At 33.6% G+C, this 25,623-nt stretch overlaps 1 protein-coding gene across 6 annotated transcripts in view; it reads right to left on the bottom strand.

Moving 5' to 3' along the window:
• The window catches only part of LRBA (LPS responsive beige-like anchor protein), a 720,310-nt gene that overhangs the window by 74,176 nt on the left and 620,511 nt on the right, over positions 1 to 25,623 (bottom strand). For all 6 annotated transcript variants that reach the window (XM_077770789.1, XM_077770783.1, XM_077770775.1 and 3 more), the window contains one exon: positions 3,209 to 3,376. In XM_077770789.1, the coding sequence (XP_077626915.1) occupies positions 3,209 to 3,376 (168 nt within the window). The remainder of the gene's footprint in view (positions 1 to 3,208; positions 3,377 to 25,623) is intronic.

Genomic DNA, 25,623 nt, shown 5'->3' on the forward strand with positions numbered 1-25,623 from the left:
CAGTATGGCTAAAAATCAAAAAGACAAGAAACAAGTGTTGGTGAGGATGTGGAGGAAAACAAAACAAAACAAAACAAAACCCTTCTGCACTGCTGATAAAAATGCAAACTGATGCAGTCACTGTGGAAAACAGTATGGAGGTTCCTCAAAAAATTAAAAATAGAATTATCATATGATCCAGTAATCTAGTACTGGGTATTTACCCTAAGACAAGGAAAATATGGAATAAAAAAGGTATATAGGTGCCCTTATGTTTACTGCACCGTTTTGTACAATAGCAAAGCTATCAAAGCAACCCAAGTGTCCTTCTATAGATGAATGGATAAAGAAGATATGGTATATATATGTATACATATGTATACACACACACACACACACACACACACACAATGGAATATTACTTAGCCATAAAAAATGAGATCTTGCCTTTTGCAACAACACAGAAAGACTTAGAGGGTATAATGTTAAATACGTCAGAGAAAGACAAATATTACATGGTTTCACTCATATGTGGAGTTTAAGAATAAAAAAAATCAAACTAAGAAAAAAGAGACAACCAAAAAACAGATTCTTAAATACATATAACAAACTGGGGGTTGCCAGAGGAGAGATGGCTATGGGGAATGGGTGAAATAGAGAAAAGGGGAAAAAAAGCCCGTAAAACAAAGATCCACTAAATGTTTCACTTAATTTTTTTTTACTGCTTGTTTATTTTTTTTTACATTTATTTATTTTTGAGAGGCAGAGAGAGAGCACAAGTGGGTGGGAGAGGGCCAGAGAGAGAAGGAGACAACAAATCCGAGCAGGCTCCAGGCTCCGAGCCTTCAGCACAGAGCCTGATGAAGGGCTCGAACTCACAAACGGTGAGATCATGACCTGAGCTGAAGTCGGACTCTCAACCACTGAGTCAGCCAGGCACCCCTAAATGTTTCACTTTTTAACTAGCAGTTTCACAAGGATACTGGCTGAGAACCTTTCTTTATCATGCGAATATAGAATCAACTTTAATGACTTGGAAGGTGTAGTTACATCATTTTGGATAACCTAATAAAGTCTTTTTCAAAAAACAGGATCCTACATTGGAAAAAAGTGTTAAGAATATCTTCAGAGCAACTCTATAGAATATTACGGAATTTTAAATTACAGATTATAACAATATAAAGTAATACACTGGTATGTCAAGTAAAACAGGAGTTTCTAAAATCAAATCTATAATCTGATTTCAGTCATAAAGTAGCTAAGCAGATATATGAATAATTACTATAAGGGAACATGAAAAAACAAAAAAAGGTAGTGTATTTGGTGAAGAATTATGGACATCTATGAAACAAACTAACATTGTTCAAATATTTTTAAAACAAAAAAGTAAACTGGCCTCTGCTATTCTATACTTACAATGAAATTACATATTGTTATTGTTTTATAACACCATTTGTATGTTTGTTGTAACCTCAATTGCATATATGGAACTATGCAATCTGTTGTTGCTTTAATAAAATAGCCCTGTAGGGAACATCTTCAAAACAATGTTAGAAAATTAGAGAACTCTTTAAGAGTTCATTTGATCCAGCTCCAAGTTAAACTGAAAAATAATTCAAAACCTGTGCACTGTAAGACAAAAGTGCATCTAATACATGGTACTTTTCTTTGTGTACTAACTCTTATCTGGCTCATAAACCCTGCACTGATATATACAAGCAACTACATTTAAATATATGCTTATTATATACTGTCAACATTAGTAGGTCATAAGTAGAATTCTAAAGGGCTGCATCAAGTGTTGGTGAAAAATGGCAAACCTTACCACAAATAATGTTCCCTTTAAAGTGATATAAAACTCCTTATGAATCAATCTTGGTTTCTTAAATATACTTTTGTTCTAAAATTGTAAAGATATTTGAGGTGATCCATTTAATCCTATAATCTTTGCACATGATATAGGCTGGAGTTAGAAGGATACATAATTGATTAAAAATTTTAAAAAAAATCAAGGCTAAATACAGAATATTCAGTGAATATTGTTTTTGTCAAAACCAAGTTCTGAGTGTTTTACACAGAATATAAATGACAAATATAAAAAAAAAGTCTCAATAACTTCTAAGCCCAAGTTTGATGATGTAGGAAAGGTTTAGAATTCTTTCCTACAATTAACTTCTATATGGTTATACATGTTTATGTACTATATATATATATATATATAAGAGTTTTATCATGTTTAAATAAATTTATACTTACAATCTATTTTTTTAATAATTATTATTTTCCTAATACTTTAGTGAGTAGCCTTTTATTTTTTTCTTTTGCTTTCATAGTTTATTGTCAAGTTGGTTTCCATATAACACCCAGTGCTCATCCCCACAAGTGCCCTCCTCCATGCCCATCGCCCCTCTTCCCCTCCCCCCATCCGCCTTCAGTTTGTTCTCAGTATTCAAGAGTCTCTCATGGTTTCGCTCCATTCCTCTCCCCAACTATTTTTTCCCCTTCTCCTCCCCCATGGTCCTCTGTTAAGTTTCTCCTGAATCACTTATAAGTGAAAACATATGGTATCTGTCCTTCTCTGCCTGACTTACTTCGCTCAGCATAACACCCCCAAGTTCCATCCATGTTGTTACACATGGCCAGATTTCATTCTTTCTCATTGCCGTCTAGTATTCCATTGTATAGATAAACCACATCTTCTTGATCCATTCGTCAGTTGAAGGACATTTAGGCTCTTTCCATGATTTGGCTATTGTTGAGAGTTCTATTATGAACATTGGGGTACATGTGCTCCTACACATCAGCACTCCTGTATCCCTTGGGTAAATTCCTCACAGTGCTACTCTGGGTCACAGGGGAGTTCTAGTGTTAATCTTTTGAGGAACCTCCATACTGTTTTCCAGAGGGGCTGTACCAGTTTACATTCCCACCAACAGTGTAGGAGGGAGTGAGTAGCGTTTAACTACTATGTAGTTACTATGTAACTATGATTGGTGACCCCTTAATGGGTTCAAACTGAAGAAGCTCTCATTTCATACTGACTCATTTTGTTGGAGGGAAGTCCTGGATTTAAGTCTCAGTGAGATCACAAACTGAAAGGTTATTATGTGTAAGTCACTACACTCATGTGGTTTGAGTTTCATCATAAGCAAATTGAAGGCATGTGGAAGATGATATCCAGTGTCTATTTTGTCTAAATATACCTAGGAGATCCAATCAGACAACTTACCTCTCGCAATACAGGATCAGCTATTGAATTCAGATTGACAGCTCCTTCATAGGTCAGGTAATAGAACACATTGAGGGATCGAACGGCCTCTGGTCCTTGCTGTTTATAGCCAAAAATGAGATCAATCCATTGGTGAAGCTGGCAGGAAACAAATTCACTCTCCAGGGCCTGAAAAAAAAAAAGGGCACAGATCATATTATTATGCCAAATTTGGTTTTTAGAACACGCAGAAATTTAGAACATGTAGTAGTTCTACTAAATTTACTGGGAACAGACTTATTCTGATGGTCTATTTTCCACCAAAATTTGTTCTCCTTTGTTTATAATTAGAAACTTTCTGGTACTCGTCATGCTGAATTATATTAGCATGCTTACATTTCAGTATTATTCTATGATACTATAAGCACTGTGAGGGCCTGGACTGGGTCTGTCTTTATGATATTTAAACTTGTAACTTGTAACTTAGGCCTGACAGGTACCCAATTCATGCTTCAAAGAGAGAAAACATGAAACATTTACTATCCACCTGTTTATGATTTTTCTAGATATAAACCTTTTGTTGTCTACTGTAACAATTAAAATCAAATTATTTAGTGATTTCAACTGAGTTTTATGCCAACAAATCTGATCTTTGGAGGAATACTTACAATTTCTGAAGTATAATTACTGATATTATTCTAGGTATTAATATCAAACCAGACCAGACATTTGATGTGATTAATAGTGCCCAATAAATAATGAATGAACATAATCAAGTGTTCAGCGGATATGGGCACTAGATTCACTTCCAACCCATCATTACATTCCAAGTTACCAGCACTGTACCCAACATACAGTAAGTACCAATAAATGTTTGCTGCATTTAATACAGTTATAAATATAAAAAAGGTTAAAAAACTGGATACATTTTCATAAAAGTGTTCAGATTTGTATTATTTAATGTTCTTCAAAATTATTTCACCATAAAAGTTTAGCATATGGACTCGATTATCAATAAATAATGCTATTCAAGTCACAGAGCTCTAAGACAAATGCTGAAGCTAGATTTGAAGTACACCAAATTATATCAGATGATATATCTCATGGAAATTCTTATTTTTATTATAAGAAGTATATGGTTGTGATGTATTTTTGGTGTGGCTTGCTAAGTTATCAATATCATAAAAAGTAATCTGTTGGTTTTAAAACAAACTGGGTAACCTCTATAGTAAGCAACCAATAAGATATAAACCATCTTGTGACAAAACCCTTCATATTAGTTCACAGGTATACACTTGTGTTAAGTATCGCTTCATTAAAATAAATGCTTGTGGGGGCACCTGGCTGGCTCAGTCAGTAGAGCATGTGACTCTTTTATTTTTCCTTTTTAAGTTTTATTTTATTTTTTTATTTACAGATAGTTTATTGTCAAGTTGGTTTCCATATAACACCCAGTGCTCATCCCCACAAGTGCCCTCCTCCATGCCCATCTCCCCCCTCCCGCCCCACACCCATGAGCCTCAAATTGTTCTCAGCATTCAAGAGTCTCTCATGGTTTGCCTCTCACCATTTCCCCCCTTCTTCTCCCCCATCTCTTGATCATAGGACTCTGAGTTCAAGTCCCACACTGTGTACAGAGATTACTTAAAATAAAATGTTTAAAAAAATCCTTATCTAAAATAAATGCCTATGAATAAGAAAGATATTTACAACTGAATTCAAATATCTCCTTTAATAATATTTAAGATGACTTCACAATATATCACATACTATGTAAAATGTAAAAAAAAAATTCTGTAAATAAAACTCTAGTCAATTCTCATATTGTAATGCATAGCTGAAATGAAATAAAAATATTTAGCTAGCTTCAACTGTGAAAGTTATTATTTTAGACATCTCTTATAAAACATTATATTTATAAATTTAGTAAAAAGCTAAGAGCACATAAGTGCTGCAAATATTATTTGAAATTAAAGAAGAGCTCGTAGTAAGTACATAGATTTAAAATTAATCTGAAAATTCAGGAGTTATTAATGGAAGATGCACACAAAAATGATACGTTTGTTTCATTAACTTGGGGCTCGAGTAGGGATGGGGGTGTGGGGGCCATGTTTAAAGTGACACATAAAAACAGCAATTGTCTTAATTTGTGTGCAGTGCACTCCACACAAAAGCCCTAAATATGTTCAAATTAGAGCAAGCTGCTTGATTGTCACGGCAGTCTCATGTCACATTAATGCATGACAAACATTAAACCATACACTTAAATGGCAATTTATATCATTTAAATGTTTACTGCCAGACTAGCTCATCACTCATTTAAATGTGACTTTCTGACAGCTAATTTCAGTTAATTTTCTCCAATTCACTTAATTAGAACTTTCAATCAGGGAAGGACCTACACATATCTTTGAGCTTACATCCTTTTTAGTTGTTCAAAATCTGAGTTAATAAACTGCTGAAAAGCCCTCCAATAATAGATTAACATGTAATACCTCTGAGTCTACAAAAAAGTGTGACTATATAGTGAAACAAACTCACACTATGCACTCTTAGAAAGAACCTACACTTATTTATGTAAATAATACTCTCGCCAGTAGTTTAAATAAAAAACGTTTAGCTCATATACACACACTATTGAAACAATAAAAAAAAACCCCTGCATCCAAGCTAATTAAAAATTAATGATTTCAAAATTGTTTAATAAGATAAAACAGTCAGGAGTCTCCTGAGTGTCTGTGGTGTTGTGATTTGAGACTATAAAATTCCAGAAGGCTGAGCAAATGATAAAGTACAAGAGAATTTTCTCAATATTAAAGCTCTAAAAACCAGTACAATTTCATTTTATGTGTCATCAAACAAGGAATTGCGAGTTTTTCTAATCTTCTTTATGCATATTCAAAATGGTGAAGTTGGTGACATTTAGATCCTTAAACCTTTATATCTTGATGCTACATCAGAACGTTAAACAAAAATACTGAAATGAAAGACACCGTATATCCCCGTTACACCTCAAACACAGGTGCAGAGATGTCCACAGTGTGATGATTCACCCCTCCCGTTACATTGTCATACTGGTCAATCCCTTAAGAGGTTGACTAGTAATTCATGGATATATTGGCAAAAATTTTTTCCAGAAGTTGAGAAACAAATTACTTTCATGGGTAGATTTCATTTACATTTTAAAAAACTAAACCAAAAATGTCATTAGCAGTCTTCAAACATTTCTTGCAATTTACCAAAACTTTAAAAAGGGATACAAAAGAACAACTGCTATGGGTATAAGACTTCCAAAAAAGTTTAAAATCATTTCAGAAAAAGCCAGTTAAGGTCTTTAACATCCTTTTAGTAGTAGTGAATGACAACTGCCTAACCGAAGGTACATAATAATAAACATGTACTAAAGACTTGAGCTAAGAGGTAACGACAAGCAGAATAAAATTGAGAGACAGAAATACAACTAATTCAAAATGGAATACCCTGAGAATACATCTTATACCTTGTTTTTGAAATTCAAAAACATGAATCATAAAACATATTAAAATCCTTTAAATCTTTTTATGTTAAGATTTTTTGAAAAAAATAATCTATATAAAATACTTATATTCACATTTGTAATTAAAAAAAAACATGACAGTGCAATGCTGAGCATTTGTGATTTTTCAAAGCCTTTAGGTCCAACAGTCCTCATTAAGACTGGAGTTAAATATGGTTTGCAGCTAGGGGATAGTAACATTCTTCCCATGCTGCTCTCAAACCTAACCAATCAATTGTTAGTACTCCCTTAGCAGGCTGGATACATCATTTACATCCAATGTGTGCTCTGAGTAAAATCTGTAAAAAGAAAATCCACTAAAATGTCCGACACAATACAATAATATTCAACTCATCTGAGTTATTATAAAATAAATCAGTGACTAATGCCCAATTGTTAAGGATCAAATAAGACTATGAAAAGACTATCATATGAAGCCTCATACAAATTGTCAATCCAATCCAGGGGGACTCATATTAGTCTTGGCAAACTGTCTTGGGGCTGATATCTGCTTTTTTAATGAGACCTATTAAGCAGAGACTAAAACACTTGAGATACGCTAAAAAGTACAGTATACAGATGTCAAATACAAACACTTATTAGTAACTTTCATTTGTTTGGTCCACATGCAGAACATCAACAAATTCAAGCTTTAATATTATAAAGATAATAGTAAATTATTCATAAACAACTCATTTGTGTAATCTTGTGTCAGAAATAATTATAACATATATGAATATGTGTCTTACAATAAATCTCACTGAAAGAATGTAATCTGTGTTTTCTTGAAACTAACCCATTAAGGAAATGAATTATTTATAGATAAAAAAATATTTTTAAAAAATTATTCTTGATTCCTTACTACAATCAAATAGTATGATAATTTATATAGAAATGGCTTACTTTTTTCAAAAAATCCTAAGCTGTTTGGGAATAATAAAAGGCATTAATAATGTTTGTTAATCTATGTATGCTTTAGAGATATTCTAGCCATTTCCTTTTGTTTTCAAACAAATAATGTAGAAGTTTAAAATCAACAAAAGCAATTTTATTTATTTAAAAATTTTTTACTTTAATTACTTAAACAAATTTTTTAAGGTTTATTTATTTTTGAGAGAGAGACAGAGCTTGAGCTGGGGAGGGGCAGAGAACGAGAGAGACACAGAATCCAAAGCAGCTCCAGGCTGTAAGCTGTCAGCACAGAGCCGAACACGGGGGTCAAACTCAAGAACCATGATATCATAATCTGACCTGAAGTCGAGTGTTTAATTGACTGAGCCACCCAGAGGCCCCTATTTTTTTAATTTTTTTTATTTTATAGAGAAAGAGACACCAGTGGGGGAAAGGAGCAGAGGAAGAGTGGGAGAATCCAAAGCAGGATCCGTGCTCACTGCTGAGCCTGATGTGAGGGTCCATCCCATGAACCCTGGGATCATGAACTGAGTCAAAATCAAGAGTCAGACATTTCACTGACTGAGCCACCCAGGTACCCTGAAAATCAATTTTAATTAACAAAAGAAAGGTAATTGTTTAACTCAAGATCTGAAAACCTTATTTGTGTATTATTCCCAAATTAATGCTAATACTCATTTATACTTTTGTTAAATGTTCTCATACCACACCATTTTTAAAAGCCACTAAATAAAAGCTACTAATATCTATAGAACAAATGATGTTTATGAAAAAAATAAAGGATCACATAGTATTTACAAACCTTTAAGTACAGAAATAATTATATAACAGAATGAATTAGGTCTGTGTAACACAGATAAACATTTATGCACACTTATACCACCACTTCCATTCTCAGGTTTCTAGAAGACCTGATTCAATTCTGAGATTCAAAATGCATTAGCTATAAGTATCAAAGAAGAAAATAAAAATGACTGACTCACCCTCTTGCCTTGGTATACATTTAATTATGAGATGTATTTAACCATATTTTAAAGGTTTTTAAAAATTTTTATGTAACCTCTATACCTAACTTGGGGCTCAAACTCACAACCTTGAGATTAAGAGTTGCATCTACTTTTGACTGGGCCAGACAGGCAACCCAGTCATATTTTAAATGGAAGAATAAAAATTAGTTTTATAAAATTTTAATTGTACTGTTATAAATTAAGAGTATTAATTCATCTGAGTGTAGAACACATGTTTCAAAGGAGTTAATTTTGGACTGACCAGAACATTATGAACTTGGAATTTTAAGTATTTTTCACTTCAAATACATGTAATGCAGCCTTCTTCCTCTACACACACACACGCACGCGCACACGCACACACACACATACACACAGATTTAAAATGAACTGGTCTGTTATGTTTGCATGTGCTGGATTTCAAACACTAGTGGTAATGTTTCCTTAACATTGATATATGACCTTTGTAATTTACATTGAAGAAAGCTGTTTTTTTCAGCCTAATTAGAACTGTTTCAAATTTTCCTGCTAAATATATGATATAAAGTCCTTTCAACTTTTTTATTCTAGAGTTTCTTTCCATGTCAACTTTGTTCCAATCAAAATATGCTTTGAATTAAATGATTTTGATTGAATATGTGGATCACATTTCACTTCTAAGATTTAAAGTCCAAAAAGGAAAAGTTTAGCCTGTTCAAACAAAGCAAGAGCAGCCACTTTGCGGAAAGCTATTCACATTTAAGAAGACTGACAAATTGTTTGTGTGCACCATTAGGTCTAGTTTCTGCAATAGTTGCCAGATTTCCTGTCCCCCTAATAAGATACATTAACTCTTTAAATGCTGGCTCTGAACTTGTGATGAATCCAAGTAAATGTAGCAAATTTTTAATTTACCTATAAGTTTTTTCTTTCAAACAAATTTAAAGAATAGTAAAGAAAATTTGCTATTATGTTATATCAAAATTTTAAAAACAAAGGTCACAGAAAAAATTATTTTTTCTAATTGGACAGATACAAATTCAGAATATAAATTTAACTGCCAAATGGGATTTTCCAAAAGTGAAAAATCCACACTAATCCTCATTTAAGAAAATGCATTAATTAAAGTATACAGAATTACTTGTTCAGATGAAACACAACAGTGAAAATGTTAGGATATGTGGTGATGTATAATCTAACATGAGTTTAACACTGTCCTATATTAATTACAAGTATCACAGTGCTTCAGAATTCAGATATTTACCTTACTATAAATATATAACAAAAACATGAAACATAATAAATTATATATTATTTACAAAGAAAAATTTAACTTTGAGGGCTTAAAAATACGTGTGAAGCTGTAACATTAAAAGCGAGTCATGAATTTCAAAGAAGAAAAAAAGGAGAATTAAGGATTTAGAGAAAAAAACTGTGGGATCCTAAGAATAAAACTTACTATCTGACAGTTAAAAAAAGTGTAATTTAGTCACAACACATTGAAGTTCAGGCTGAAAAGCAGATAGAGAAATCACTAAAAGGAGTTCTGTACTTCTAAACTGCCCTTGAACTGTTGGGCAGAAGAAAGATACTGGAGCCGGCAGCATGCTGTTCATTTCTACATTTATATCATTACTAAAGAAAAGTGTGAGTTAGTATCATATCTTGATATAACCATCAAGCACTCGTGCATCTTTTGGCAGGAGAATCATTCTGTCTACGATTGTTATTGTGTAGTTTTAAATGGACTAGTCAACCAGCTGTTATATATTTTACACACTGAAGGCCATGTTTCCTTTGAAATTCATAGTTTTAATCTCAACTGAAGTCTGTATTGCTGTGTGCCAAGATCAAAAGGATTAGGCAAACTTGTACAATTACCCTCCTTTTCAGAGAGATGATTTTTTTCTAATGTTTAAAATAGTCCTATATGCTGACATTTTATCCAACTATTTTCTTTAGAGCCACAGAACATTAAAACATTTAATTAACATTTCAACCTTAGGTCACTCTTAATCTAAAACCCAGGAATTCATAATATACAGAAATTTTAAACTAGTTACAATATAACACACATAGATGGAGCTTTAAAAAAATTCTATTTTAGTAAGAACGGATGGGGAACAACTACAATTAAATGATAGATATACCAATCTATTTTATTATGTGTTTGCATTTTGCATGACTTCATGCAGAAAACAGTTCACAGAGCTTAAAACAATGTGTATGCATCAAGATAAGATAAATTTAACATAAGAGAAGGTAATGCAAAATTAATAAGTACATAACAATGCCATGAAATTCCATAGACTTAGAGGTGTGCCATGTATTTGTTCCTAAACTTTCTAGCAGGCAACATAAAGAAAGAAACACGAACACTTACAAGAGTCAAAAATTGACCATAATGTAAAAACAAACCAGATGGCCTAGAAAAACACATTATTTCTATTCCTGAGATAAGAAATTCCTCCCTTGGCAATATGATGGAATCCAGGTATGTGACTCTCAGAGGGACTGACTTAATCCTGGGATAGATTTAAAGTATAGACAAATGGAGAGACTACATACTCTTCAGGCAATCCTGCATAAACATTATTTCTCTTAGGTGAGGCTTTGAATGGTAAATTCTAGATTACACTCCGTGACAAGTACCTGGAATGCAGCCATTTTGCTTTGTCAGCTAAATGTAGAGCCACATGTTTCAACAACAGCTAACTGAGTCACAGGACTAATAATATCTCAAACATGTGAAGAGTATGAGGAGAAAGACACAAACAAGCCTCTATGGAAGTCAGGCCCACATTCACCTGAAAGGGATAGTAGTCTATGTGATGCTAAGACAGGTTCAAGATTCTCCTCAGAAAGTAACTTTGGGTTAACTTTCCCACATAGATAAATAGGCAACAAAAAGCTCCAAATGCCACCATGATCTCCTAATACTATAGATGTTAAAATGTTTAAAAGTGCTGTAGTAAATGCTAAACCTTTAAAAAGATTTAGCAAAGTATCCTTGGAAAATTAATACTGAACACTGTAAATTATTGTTATGCTCTTTAAGGTAAACTAGTTAAAAATACATTTAAATAAAGTATTAATCTAAAATTCTCAATTATCCATGTATGTATGGAAAAAAGAATAGATTTCTTCTCCAACAACATTGAAAATATATTACTTTGCTGTGTGAATTTCTGTAGTTTTTATTTTATAGTTACTTACAAAAAGAAGGAAAACAAAACCAAAAAAAAAAAATTAATCCCTTCCCATTTGCTTATCCGCACAGATCTGATAAATACTAGCAGTCTCTTGCCTTTGAAGATGGCCAGACCAGAATCCCTACTTATTGCCAGATGTAGTTTAATCCCATGGGGACTACAGACAAAAACAAGGAGCTGTCTTCAGGGCACCAATGATTCCCTAGACTGAATGCTATAAACTTATATTGGCAAATCAAAATCCTTGGCAAAATAGCACGCTTATGATATCATCACTTCCAAGACTATCCAATAAAGGAAAACCTGAACTGAAGAATATGATGCAAAGTTGAATATTTTTTTAAAAGCATTGACAAGTTCAGCCAGAAATTACATCTGTAGTTACTCTGTGTATATAACTGTATACACATACATTATGTAGGAATAAAAGTATTTTTTTTTTTTCTCAGTGATCTCTACGCCCAATGGGGGCTTGATCTCATGACACCAATATCAAGGGTTGCATGCTCTACCAACTGAGCCAGCCAGGCACCCTTAAAAGTCTTTTTTCATTCTACAACTTTTAATACCAGCATTTCTGTCATCCATTCAATCAACAAACATTTACTGAATGCTTTCTATAGGTTTTGTTCTATGCTAGATTCTGGGGATAAAGAGATGAGATATCCCTTTGGAGGAAGAGTAAAGAGGCAAAAGGTCATCGCTAAGATGACTATAACAGTCTATGTGAGAAGTACTGAGAGCCTCAAGAAAGCAGCAGTGGAAGTGAAGAAGGAGGGAAAGAGTTCAGAAAGAGTTACCACTTACACAAACTGATAACTACTATGAGAGGTGAAGGAAAAGGAGTCTAGGATGATACCCAGGTTTCAACTTTGGACCTTAATTATACTGGAGAAGGAAGAGTTTATATGGTAAGAGATTAACTCAGTTTTGAATTTAGTATTAATATTTTGGACTTTTTAAAACAGATTTGAACTTAACCCTAAGCTTTTGTTTTGAATCTAAGGCTGCTAATTATAAAAGAAATGTATATACTACTTAAGTATTAAAATATTCTCACATTCAATGCTGGGATGTCCAAACAACAACAAACTGGAGAAAGAAAATGATCACCAAGACATTATACCCATGCTGTCCAAAAGAAATATAATGCAAGCCACATGTGTAATTTAAAATTTTCTAGAAGCTACACATAAAAAAATAAATAGGTAAAATTAATTTTAGGATATTTAACTGAGAATATTAAAAAATCATTTAAAATATAATCAGTATAAAATTTATTTTGTATTAAATCTTAGAAATCTGGTATGAATTTTATACTTACAACATATAGCACTTCTCAATTCAGACTAGTCATATTTCAAGTGATCAACAGCCACATATGAATGGTAGTTTCAACATTGGACAGTAAAGCTTTATTCAGTTCCAAATACGGAATCTGCATTCAGATTTTTTATTGAATTAGAGTTGACACACTATATTACATTAATTTCAGGTGTACAACACAGTGATTTGACAACACAATATGTTATACTATGTTCACCACAAGTGTAGCTACCATCTGTCACCATACTATGCTATTACAACACCATTGACTGTATTCTCTATGCTGTACCTCTCATCCCAGTTGTATTCAGATTTTTACAGCATTTCGATGTTAGAGTTCAGGGATTAACAACATTTAACCTTTTTAAAAATACAGATTCTCTTACTGAAAATAAAGGTAAATCTTACAAAGCACAGGCACCTGCAGACTACAAAATGACCTTTGATGCAGTTTTAAAGAGGTCATTACAATTCTCAGTGCTAGAATGGCACTTCCCAGTGAAGAATGGCTAAATCTTAGGACATGACAGCAGAAATAAAACATCTTCAGGTATGAAACAGACATAGTGTTCTGGAATGTATATTCTTTAGCCACTTACAAATCTCTGAAGAATTCTGGAAGCATTCAAAAGAAGGCATTATGACCATTCTCTGTTACTACAGGTAAAGGCCTAATTATAGCAACTATGATGCTATCTGTAAACTTCATCCTCAAAAGTCCTTGGTTGGAATTCTTACATATTGTCTTCATAGCGGTATCAGCTATGCACTTTAAGAGCTAGCATATAGCCATAGATTACAATTTAGTATAGAGAACACAACATTTGCTGAAACCCAGTTATATGAAATATGTAGGCAACATGGATATATTCATAAACCTCATAAAAAGTACCTCATTTTAGTAGCAGATAGAACTAACTTGTGTTTGCTCACTCCTAGATATTCCTTAATATATGTAATAATAGTTTATGATTCTCCAAATGACAATTGTAGGTCTGATTCCTTCTGAATTATCAGTGAAATAATGTCCAGTTAATAGGGCCAGTCTTAATTATTTTTATGCAGCCATGATTAAACAAACAGGCAATATGAGATCAATCTAAACTTCTCAAAAGATTTAAGTAAATTTTTTATTTATACTTCCTTACCTCCTTTTTACTTATTAACTAATCTCTTATCATTCTATTATAGGCAACCCCACAAAAAAATGTTTTTGCTAAGATTACCATGCCCAATTGTCTGAATCCAATAGATGCTTATCCCCCTTCACCTCTCTGCATTATGGCATTTACGTTTCTCTCTCATCTATAAGCTTCTTTGATACCCTACCTCCAGATTCTTTCTACATTTCTGACTTCCTTCTCACTTGTTTTTTTTTTAAAGTAAGCTCTATGCCCAACAAGAGGCTTGAACTCATGACCCCGAGATTAAGAGTCGCATGCTCTGCTGACAGAGCCAGCCAGGTGAACCCCCTTGCTTTTTAATGTAGGGTCTTTTTCATCTACTTCCTTAGTGTTAGTTCTCCTCCAGTCCCAGGCCCTTGTTTTTGATGTAACTCAGGTTAGGTGAGCTAGACTTCAACTACCTTAATCGACAATTATCACCATTTCCAGAATTTCAAGTCCAAAATGTCAACTGCACATTAGACTACTTATTTTGGTATGCTTCTGGTAACTCAAACCTAATGTAGCAAGAGAAAAAAAAGAATGAATAATTTTCCTCTTAAACTTGTTTACTTTCTTGCTTTTTTGATTATGGATATAGTCCTCCTTTACCCAGCCAATTCAGAAATGTGGCAGTCATCCTGACATTTCCTTTTTCTTCTTCCTCTAAAACCTTATCTAATCAGACAGTAAGCCTCCAAAATATCTTTCCAATTCACTCATTCTTTCTTTTCCACTATGACTATTTTTGGTTCTGTGCTTCATTATTGCTTAGTATAGTTATTCTAACACTATCCAAACTGTTCTCTTTATCTCTAGAATTCTGCCCCCTTCAATCCCTCCTCCATATGAACTGCTATCTAAAACCTAGCCAAATTACGGCTCTCTGTAAGACTTTTTCGCTGCTTCTGCTTTCCCTGAAACAGTGGATTTCCCACTTCAACATACACTAAAATCACCTGGAGGATTTGTTAAAACACAGACTGCTGGGCTCCCCTTGCCAAAGCTTCTGTTTCTGTAGATCTGGACTTGAGCTCAAGATTGCCTTTTTAACAAGTTCTCAGGCAATACTGATGCTTCTGGCCTGGCAACCGCCTTTTGGAGTCCACTATGCCAAAGAAAAAAAGTTCAAACTACTGACAAGCCATTAAGACTGTTCACACAATCTGGCTACAGTCTTATCCTTCCATAGGTATTGCTCACAGTTCTCTTATACACATATTGCACTCTACCTTCTGGATAAAGCACAGCTCATGTACTATACGATAACAGTAAGATCTCTGTTAACACTGCTTCTTATATCTCTAATGCCCTTTCCAGCATCTTGCTCCCTCCCTGGCGAACTCCTACTCATTCTTAAAGATCAAACGTAATTTCCTACAGTGAAGCCTTCCTCAACCTTTTCTGGAAGTAAAATAAGGTATTTCCTCATTCTGTCTCAGAGTAAAAAAAAAAAAATTAAGTATGGTGACAGGTGTTGACTTGTGATCATTTCACAATATATACAAATACTGGATAGCTATATTGTACATCTGAAACTAATATGTTATATGCCAATTATATCTCAGTAAGATTTAAAAAATCATATATACACAAATAAATAAAATGCCAACTGTTTTAATGGCACCTCCTTCATGGTACACATCACAAGTATTATATTTTTTGTTACATAACACTATATACTATCACAAGTTATATGTTTATGTTAGTTTCTTATCTATTGTCCATCTCCCTCACTAAACAATAAAGTTCCAAAAGGGCAAGTACTATGCTGTATTTCTCACTATTATAGTCCCAAAGACTAATAAGTAGTAGGAAATCACAAAATATTTGTTGAATGAATACACAAATACATCACTTAATCTATTTCTCTAATTAGTTACTGCCATGTCTATGTGATCTTCACAATGACAGCCCCGAAAGGGCAGGTGTCATATTCTTCCAATTTTGTGATCACAGACCTAATTACCCAGTAGGCCCTTAATAAATGTTGAATGAATGAATGGCATTTAAGAAATTCTTGTGATTTTGCACAATTCAGTGTCTCTGCTGTGGGACTATGATCTTCAAGCATTGTATGAAAAGCATGAAATTGACCACAGAAACTTTATCCAGTTGATACATTGCTAATTTGGCAGAATTTTAGAAAATGTGAAGAATTTCTGTGATTACTAGCCATTGCAAATAAGATGTCCACAGTTTGTTAACCAATCAATCAAATTTGGGGTAGGATGATTACATGGAAGGAAGAAAAAGTGAAGTAGATGTTACAGTATCATCTTTCAAGGTTTTATTTTCTCTTGAACAATGTCAGGAAGATGGATGCAAATGATGTCTATCATAAACTTGGCAAAAGCTCTAGAAAGACAATATATTACGCAGGGAAAATGCATCTGAAGGTCAACACGGAGGAAATTCACTAACCAACCAAACAACATAATAACAATAACAGCAGCACTTAACATTTATTGAGTGCTTATGACGCACCCAGTTTTATGAGAAATGGTTTACATGGATTATTTTACTTAATCCTCACAATAATCTTATGAGATAAGCACTACATTTTTAAAAACTGGTTTACAAATGAGGCTAAAATGCTAAGTAAATTGCCTACTGTCACGCAGCTAGTAAATGTCAGAGTTGTAGCAGGAACCCATATCTGACTCCTAAAGCCATGTTATTAACCACTATATATACTCTTGAAAAATTCTTTAACAGAATGGTATAGGCCAAAGCTACAGTATAAAAATTCTAAAATTATGAAGCCATTTCATACTATGAGTTACTGTCAATGAGTTTCACATATACCATTTGTTAACATCATTATTAAGAGTTTCTGACCTAATATGCTGCGTCAACCTGGAGGCTTTACAGGTCCTTTTGGTTTTTCAACTTATTTCAACTTACTTATTTACAGGTTCTTTTGGGGTTTTTTTTGGTTTTACATATGAAAACTAATACTCTCACTTTGCATTACAGTTTATTTTTCTGTGTTCCTCACTAAACTGTGAGTTCCTGAAAGGCAGAGATTTTATCGGCATCCTTGGAACTGGGCACATAGTACACATTCAATAAATATTTACAGAGCTGAAAATGAAATTTATATTCTCGGCCTCATTTTCATTAACTGTATATTCATTAGGAGGATTTTAAAACTCAGATTTTAAAAAAGTCACCCATTAGAGCAAGATAAAGAATAAGAACATATTTATTGCTACATCCAAAGTCTCTTAATAAAGACGCAATCCATTAAATACTATTATGGGATAAGAATTAACAATCAGAGCTCATTCTAATTTCTGAACACTCACGGACATTAGCAACTTAAAATATGTGATTTCACATACTTTAATGTGTATCATATTTTATTTTGACACACATACCACTTGATTTTTTAAAAATCAAACTACCATGTAAAAAGAACCAAGAAAATTTCTCTCATTTCCTAGTTAAATAAACATTTTCACTTAACTACCAAACCCAGTATGTGTTTTTGTTAATTTTGGAAAATGTTTTAAATACTTTCATGTAATAACACTGTCTGGAACTATCTACTCAGGATACTGATTCCATGTTTTTCTTTTCTTTTTTATCTCTTTTATTTTTTAAAAAGTACAGCACAAACATTATTTGCATTTGTGATGTTAATCTCTTAAATGTGCCAGTTGGCAAACACTTTTAAATTTAATTACTATAATAATAAAAAACAATGTCAAACAAATGTTTTGAGATTTTTAAAAAGATAACTCCTATGATAAGACTTAAGAAACACTAGAGTATTGTAAAATCAGAGTTGGAATCATGACCTTTATTAGGTTAAGAGAACTGGATCAAGGACATAGATGTATTCATTCTGAGAGGCCACCATTTTCCTCCTTTGTTGTTCGAAATAACTCTTTGTGGAATATCTACCTTTTCAGTTAAATTCAACTCAAAGGATGCAGTTACAAGGCTAGAATCTATCAACTATATTATTAGCATTTTAAGCATTTAAATTTTTCTTAAATACGTAGGTGAAAAGACAAACAGCAAAGCAAGAGTTAATTGAAACATTCCTCTTTAGAGCAACCGCCTTGAGGAGTGGGGGCTGGTGGATGGCAGGAGGAGGGAGCAAGGCCGAAAGATGCAGAGTTAATCAGGGAGCAAATCCAAAGCCAGGCATGGATAGGCCTCACTAATGAGCCTCAAGTACCCTGCAGTGGTTTTCAAACTTAACTGGCTTCAAACGATGCCACCCCATGACAGAATGCAGCTAGCCATAAGAGGAGGGTGATTAGAATAAATGACTGGAGTAATTAACTCTGATGTGAAACCACCTGATTGGAAAAGAGAAGCCAAGAGCTATTTAGCTGATGGTCTTCCAGTAGAAAAAGGAAGCTTTCCCTTTCTCTTGTGTGGGTGTTCAGTTAGAACTCAACTCTTTCAAGTAGGTATTTGGTAGCACTAATGAAAAGCAGCTTTCATTCAAGGGCCTCTCAAGGGCCTTCCCATTCATTTTGAAAGGGGAAGAAAATAAAAGCTTCAAAGTAGAACTAATTTACTTTACTCCCCTACCTCTTAGTGAATTTTGCATGTGAAGTCTGCATTAGTATTTATGCTACCAATCTACCTCCAAGTAATGTCATCAAATATCCCAAATTTTTATTTATGAAATAACCAGATAAAGACAAAACTTTAAAATTTTCCCTTCTTTAAAAATGTTTACAACATCCATGTACATACTGAATATACATATTTTTTATTTATCAATCACACTTTTAAAAGCTTAAAAATGTTTACATAGTTAATTGTTGATCAGGGTCAATGCTTCTTTTATAAATGCCTTAGGAATTATTCTTCCTATGTAAGAGACCCTTGTAGAAAGGGAGAAGGTTATAAAGTATGAATGGGGTACATTTGTTTTTGAAGAGAAAATAAAACAAATGTTAAGGCCAGGAAAGAGAGTATATATTTCCACAAAAAAGCTTTCTTACAGTACAAATCGAGCCAAGGAATCCAATACACTTTCTAGTCTGCTTTATTTTACAAAGAGAGGAATTATAAAGATTGGGGGCATTACTACCTGCTGTTTTACAAGTAATCATCAATTCATTGGGCCAATGTTGTTCTGTACCTGCTGAGTTAATGTTCCTTGACACACCCCTTCCCCTGAAACAGGTTCACAAGCTGTCTAGTACCAACTACGGTATAGTAGCACATGTAACTTAGCAAATGTTTACGCCTAAACTTAGATTTATTTGACAGCTTTACACCTTTGGGCATGATATAATTAAATGTTTTGACAGCTAAACAGAAACTGTATAAATTTAAAACCTATTAGGAGCTCAGCATCTAGAATCAAAATGAAGTAATTTGCTTATACCCTGAACCACTTTTAGCAATGCATTCCAATAAAATGCACAAAGACAGGAGTAAATGTCGGTCCAAATGTTTTACCTAATTATTTCAAATTTCTTCTATGAAAAATATTCCCTTGACAAATATTGATAATGACTTTAATATCAACAAAGGGAAAATAAAGCAGATTTAAGATTAACAATATAACCCTTAAACTCTGTCTTAGACTATTTTCTATCATTTTAGAAGTGACATTAAAAAGGCACAGAATAAGAAATAGTATATATATATATATTTTTTTGCTATTTTTTAAAGATTTACTTTTTAAAGTAATCTCTATACCCACTGTGGGGTTCAAACTTACAACCCTGAGATCAAGAGTTGCACATTCTGCCAAGTAAGCCAGCTAGGCGTCCCAGTATATATATATATATTTTTTTAATAGTTTATTGTCAAATTAGTTTCCACATAACACTCAGTGCTCATCCCCACAAGTGTCCTCCTCCATGCCAATCCCCCCCTCCCCCCAGTATATATTTTTAAAGGTCACCACTATATGCTATTTAAAAGGATTTAAAGCAACCCAGGGAGAAGCAATGGTTCTTCAAACTCAGCCATTAAAAACTGAAGAGTTATCCGCATTTTCCAAGGTGCCAGGTTCCAGATTTTTATTATAGTAATCTGTGCTGCATGGTTCTCTCAGATGTCAATTTTCACTTCTTGAGGAAGTGAGAAATCACAATACTCCTAAATTACTACTCAGTTTCGGAAAAATCCACTGTTCATTATCTAACCTGCAGAAAATGTTCCCATTAGTAGTACTACTCAAATACATAGATTAAAAACCTCTCTAAAAATGAAAAAATGCAAAATTGTCCACTAAACTATCATTTTAAAAATGAAAGCTGATTTATTTCAACTATATTGCATCATGTTTTCATTCTGGAAAGCACCTAGAGTATTGGTTCACAGTCTAACAAAAATGCTCATGTAAACAATATCAGACCATTACTGAAGCATTTGGACCCTATCAAATATATAAAAACATTTAAAATGTACTTCTTACTACATAATAACCTGAGGAGACACTGTACCCACACTAAAGGTAACAATGATAAGTTGTTTATTTAAAAAAAATATCAATGAAATGTTTAGAAACCTGTTCACTTTCTCATGTAGTGTTTATATTTCACTTTATCATCCCTCTTGGAAAGACAGTTCTAAAGGAAGAAACTACTATGAACCAAATCCTGTTTAACTTACATATGCTGATGTCAAGTAATTTAAGAAAACATTTTCTAAAAAGAGCTTCTTATGTACACATCTAAAAACATTACTGTATTATCTAATTGTTCTCTTCCTCTCACTCATGTTTACAGGATGGATGTCTTTCTGTGTACTATATTTGGATCTACTGGAACATAGCCTGAAGACGGATTCCACTTTTTCCAAGTTTTAAATATCTGTAGGGATAAGGTACTGAGGATTCAGAAGCTGAGAGTTCCAATCTGACTACTTCTTTTTAAAGAATGAACCTTGAAATAGATCATTTAAACACTATTTATAAGACTCAATATTCCTAGTAGTTGGATAGCTATTTGAAGAGTTAGTAGTTTTTGACCCAAACAAGAATATTACTTTAAATATAAAGTATAAAATGAGAAACCGATACTATTACAATACTATATATTAAGAATACCCTGTTTTTAAAGAAATACTATCTCAGAATCTTTTTAATTATTTCAATGTTTCTCTTCTCCAAGGACATGTATTGAAAAATGTTATCTGGGGTGCCTGGGTGGCTCAGTCAGTTGTGCGTCCAACTTCGGCTCAGGTCATGATCTCACAGTTCATGGGTTCGAGCCCCACGTCAGGCTCTGTGCTGACAGCTAGCTCAGAGCCTGGAATCTGTTTCAGATTCTGCATCTCCCTCTCTCTCTGACCCGTCCCTGCTCACACTCTCTCTCTCTCTCTCAGAAATAAATTTAAAAATTTTAAAAAAGGGAAAAAAAAGAAAAATGTTATCAAATACACTTGACAAAGATGTACGCATCTACCAGAACTTCTGATTAGAATGAGAAAGCCAGTGGCACTGATTGGATATAATTTAGCTATAAAAGCACAATAACTAGAATTTAACATATGTTATCTTATTATAGGTAAGAGAACTATGTTGAAAATGTTTAAAAACTGCTGTGGCAGTTCTAGGGATATAATGATCTTTAGTTGAGACCTACTGAACACATATAAATTATACGAATCTCATAGCCTTAAAACTCCACTGATTATTAGATATATTGATTATATAATGTATTTCTAAGAATTAAAAAGAGCTACAATTATAACAAAATGCTTTATCATACAAAATTTTAGTTTTATATTGATTGAAAGAGCTGTAGACTTTTTAGACACAGATTTTATTATGTACTGTCTGCATATTAAAATGTATAAATGAAGTAAATCGGTTATTCATAAAAAGTTTCAGAGAGTCCGATTCTTCTGAATTACTTCCTGATTCAAAAATGTTTAAGTCTGTTTTTCCACACAACATTGCCTGTGATACCTCTAAAAAGTAGTACGGGGTAGCATTTTAAAACTATTTTTATTTTTTAATATTTTTTATAAAACTATTTTTTAAAGTTTATTTATTTTGAAAGAGAGAGTGAGAGCGAGTGTAAGAGTGTGGGGGAAGAGCAAAGAGGGAGAGAGAATCCCAAACAGACTCTGTACTGTCAGCTTAGAGCCAGATAAGGGTGATCTCACAAACTGAGAGATCATGACTTGAGCCAAAACTAGGATTCGGACACTTAACCAACTGAGCCACCCAGGCACTCCAAATGAGGCAGCATTTTAAAAGAAAAATTCTCAGAGCACTTAGGTGGTTCATTCAGTTGAGTGTCTAACTCTTGAATGTGGCTCAGGTCGTGATCCTAGTGATGTGGGATCGAGCCTGCCATCAGGCTCTGTGCTGAGCATGGAGCCTGCTTAAGATTCTTTTTCCCTCTTCCCCACTCATGCTCTCTCTCTCAAAAAAAAAAAAAAAAAAAAAAAAGAAAGAAAGAAAAGAAAACGAAAAAAAAATCCCTCTCTCTTATTTTTAGAACTGTCATTTAGTGTACTCTTTATGACTACTCCTATCCTCTTCTATGTTTATGTTTGTTAACTATGATATTTCTATCTTAATACTTCCACTGTGATAACTCTGCCTTAAAACATAACTAAATACATAAAAAATGAAGTTTAATGCAGTAACACTGTGTAGTGGAATGCTGTTTGCCAGTTTCTTTCAAAGCTAAATATACTCTTAACATGTGACCCAGCAACTGCACTCCTTGTGTTGAATATTTATGTCTACATGGAAACCTGCACATGAATGTTTATAGCAATTTTATTAATAACTGCTAAAACTTAGAAAAAACAAAGATATCCCTCTGTAACTGAAGGGCTAAATAAACTGGTATATCTATACATACACAGGAATATTATTCTACAATAAAAATAAATCAGCCATCATATCCAGCCATGTAAAGACATGGAAGAACATTAAATGCATATTGCTAGGTGAAAGAAGCCAATCTGAAAAGGCTATATGCTATATGATTCTCAATACACGACCTTCTGGAAAAAGAAAAACTATAGAAATGATAAAGTGATCAGTGGTTGCCAGGAGTTTGGAGTAGTGGGAGTGGGAAGAATAAAAGGAAGAACAAAGGAGATTTTTAGGGCAGTGAAACTATTGTATATGGTACTGTAACAGTAAAGATGTATTATTATGTATTTGTCAGAGCCCATAGAATGTACAACAAAAAAAGTGATCATTAATGTAATATGGAATTTAGTTAATAATAATGTATTAATACTGGCTTATCAATTACAATAAACGTACCACACTAATCAAGATATTAATAATAGAGAGAATGGAGGGCAGGCCAGAGAGTAAGGGGTATATAGAACTCTAAGTTTCCCTCCTTTTTTCAAAAAAAACTAAAACTGCTCTAAAATATAAAGTTGATTAGTTTTTTAAATGATGTTTATATGTCTGCCTCTTCCTTCACTGATGTATCTTAAAGTATGACTCACAACTCGTTCATCTTTGGTTCTCATGCCTAACACAGTTATTGGTACACATGGGGGCTTTAATTGCTACTCTTTGAAGGGGAAGGAGAATGGCTGACCTACTTAAAGGATTTTCAGAGCCTTCATTCCCACCAAGTGTACTAAGGCCTACAGTATGAGATGTATTAATAAATACTAAACTCAGGACGCCTGGGTGGTTTAGTCAGTTGAGTATCTGAATTCTGATGTTGGCTCAGGTCATGATCTCACAGCTGTGGGATCAAGCCCCATATCAGGCTCCATTAAATAAACATTAAAAATATTAAATTCAGACTTTTCTTATGATTTATATTAGTATATCCCAGTATGAATATAATCTATCTCTTTTACAGAGCGAGTTGTGAAGTATGACCTGGCAANTGTTTAGGACACTGTGCTAGGCACAACTATGTACAAAGAGGAGTAGACAGCAGAGACAGGAGAGCACAAAATGAGCTTAAGTAGTATTACACCCTTTCAGATGAATGTACAAATAATATTAAAGAAATACCTCAACTGAGGACTGATGGATGTGGGGGGAGGGGGGGATGGGCATGGAGGAGGACACTTGTGGGGATGAGCACTGAGTGTTATGTGGAAACTAATTTGACAATAAACTATTAAAAAAAAAACTATCAGAAAAAAAAAAAAGAAATACCTCATTTTACTTATTTTTTATTTTTTTTAAAATGTTTTATTTATTTCTAGGAGAGAGAGAGAGAGACAGCGTGAGCAGGGGAGGGTCAGAGAGAGAGGGAGTCACAGACTGAAACAGGCTCCAGGCTCTGAGCTGGTAGTCAGCACAGAGCCCGACGTGGGGCTCGAACCCACGAACCGTGAGATCATGACCTAAGTGAAAGTCGGACGCTCAACCGACTAAGCCACCCAGGTGCCCCAAGAAATACCTCATTTTAAATAGTCAGGAGATAAAAATATAATTTTCATCAATCAACACTCAAGAGATCATAAAGCTTAAAATACTGCCTATATTCTCATTTCAATGTCTTATCAAATTATTCTTAATCAAATTATGAACTGCCTTTATGAAGCATATACCATTTCCTTCAACTATTTCAGCCTTTGGGTCATAGTTCTATTCTCTGCCATCATTCTTGATGGCTTCAGGTTTCATACTAATGGTTCTTCTCTTGGAAGTCTTCCCTCTCTCTTCACCGTAGTCACCTTTCAGCATTAATATGCTTTTGGCTTAATAATCAAAGCAATTCAAATCTAAATGTCCTTGAATAACCATAACCTCTTTTCTGCCAGTTAATTTTTCCTTCAAACATGTCCTTTATCCTCACTTCTGTAACTTTAGTTCTTAAATTACAAAGACACATAATAAAAACAGCCAATAAGTATTTGAGTACAGTGATAATATGCACAAACTGTATCAATTAATCTCAAGCAACCTTATGTCTTCAAAGTAGATGTGCCAAACAACTACAACCATATTTTCTTCCCATATGATGAAATGTTATGGGAACAGGCTAACAAACCTGGATTCCAAGCCTGGCTGAAATGTTATAAAATGTTTGGCAACAGTTAAGTTCTTAAAGCTTAAATTTACTCATCTCTAAAATGAAAAACTGATACAGTCCTCATAAAGTTATTATAAGAATTAAGTTATATGCCTGGTACAGAGTAAGTTCTTTTTAGATGTCAGTTCTCTTTCCAGTTTTCCTTCTGCGGTGGTGAGCATTCAAAATAGTCCCTAATGATTCTTACCTCCTGGTATTCATGTTCTTGCTAGTTCCATCCTACACTGAATATAGCTGACCTCTATAACCAACTGAATAGAGAAGAAAATAACACAGTAGGACTTTTGAGACTAACTCATAAAAGACACTGTGCCTCCAACCCTCCTCTA

Source organism: Crocuta crocuta, unplaced genomic scaffold (assembly GCF_008692635.1).
Source record: "Crocuta crocuta isolate KB4526 unplaced genomic scaffold, BGI_CrCroc_1.0 scaffold345, whole genome shotgun sequence".
Classification (NCBI taxonomy): domain Eukaryota; kingdom Metazoa; phylum Chordata; class Mammalia; order Carnivora; family Hyaenidae; genus Crocuta; species Crocuta crocuta.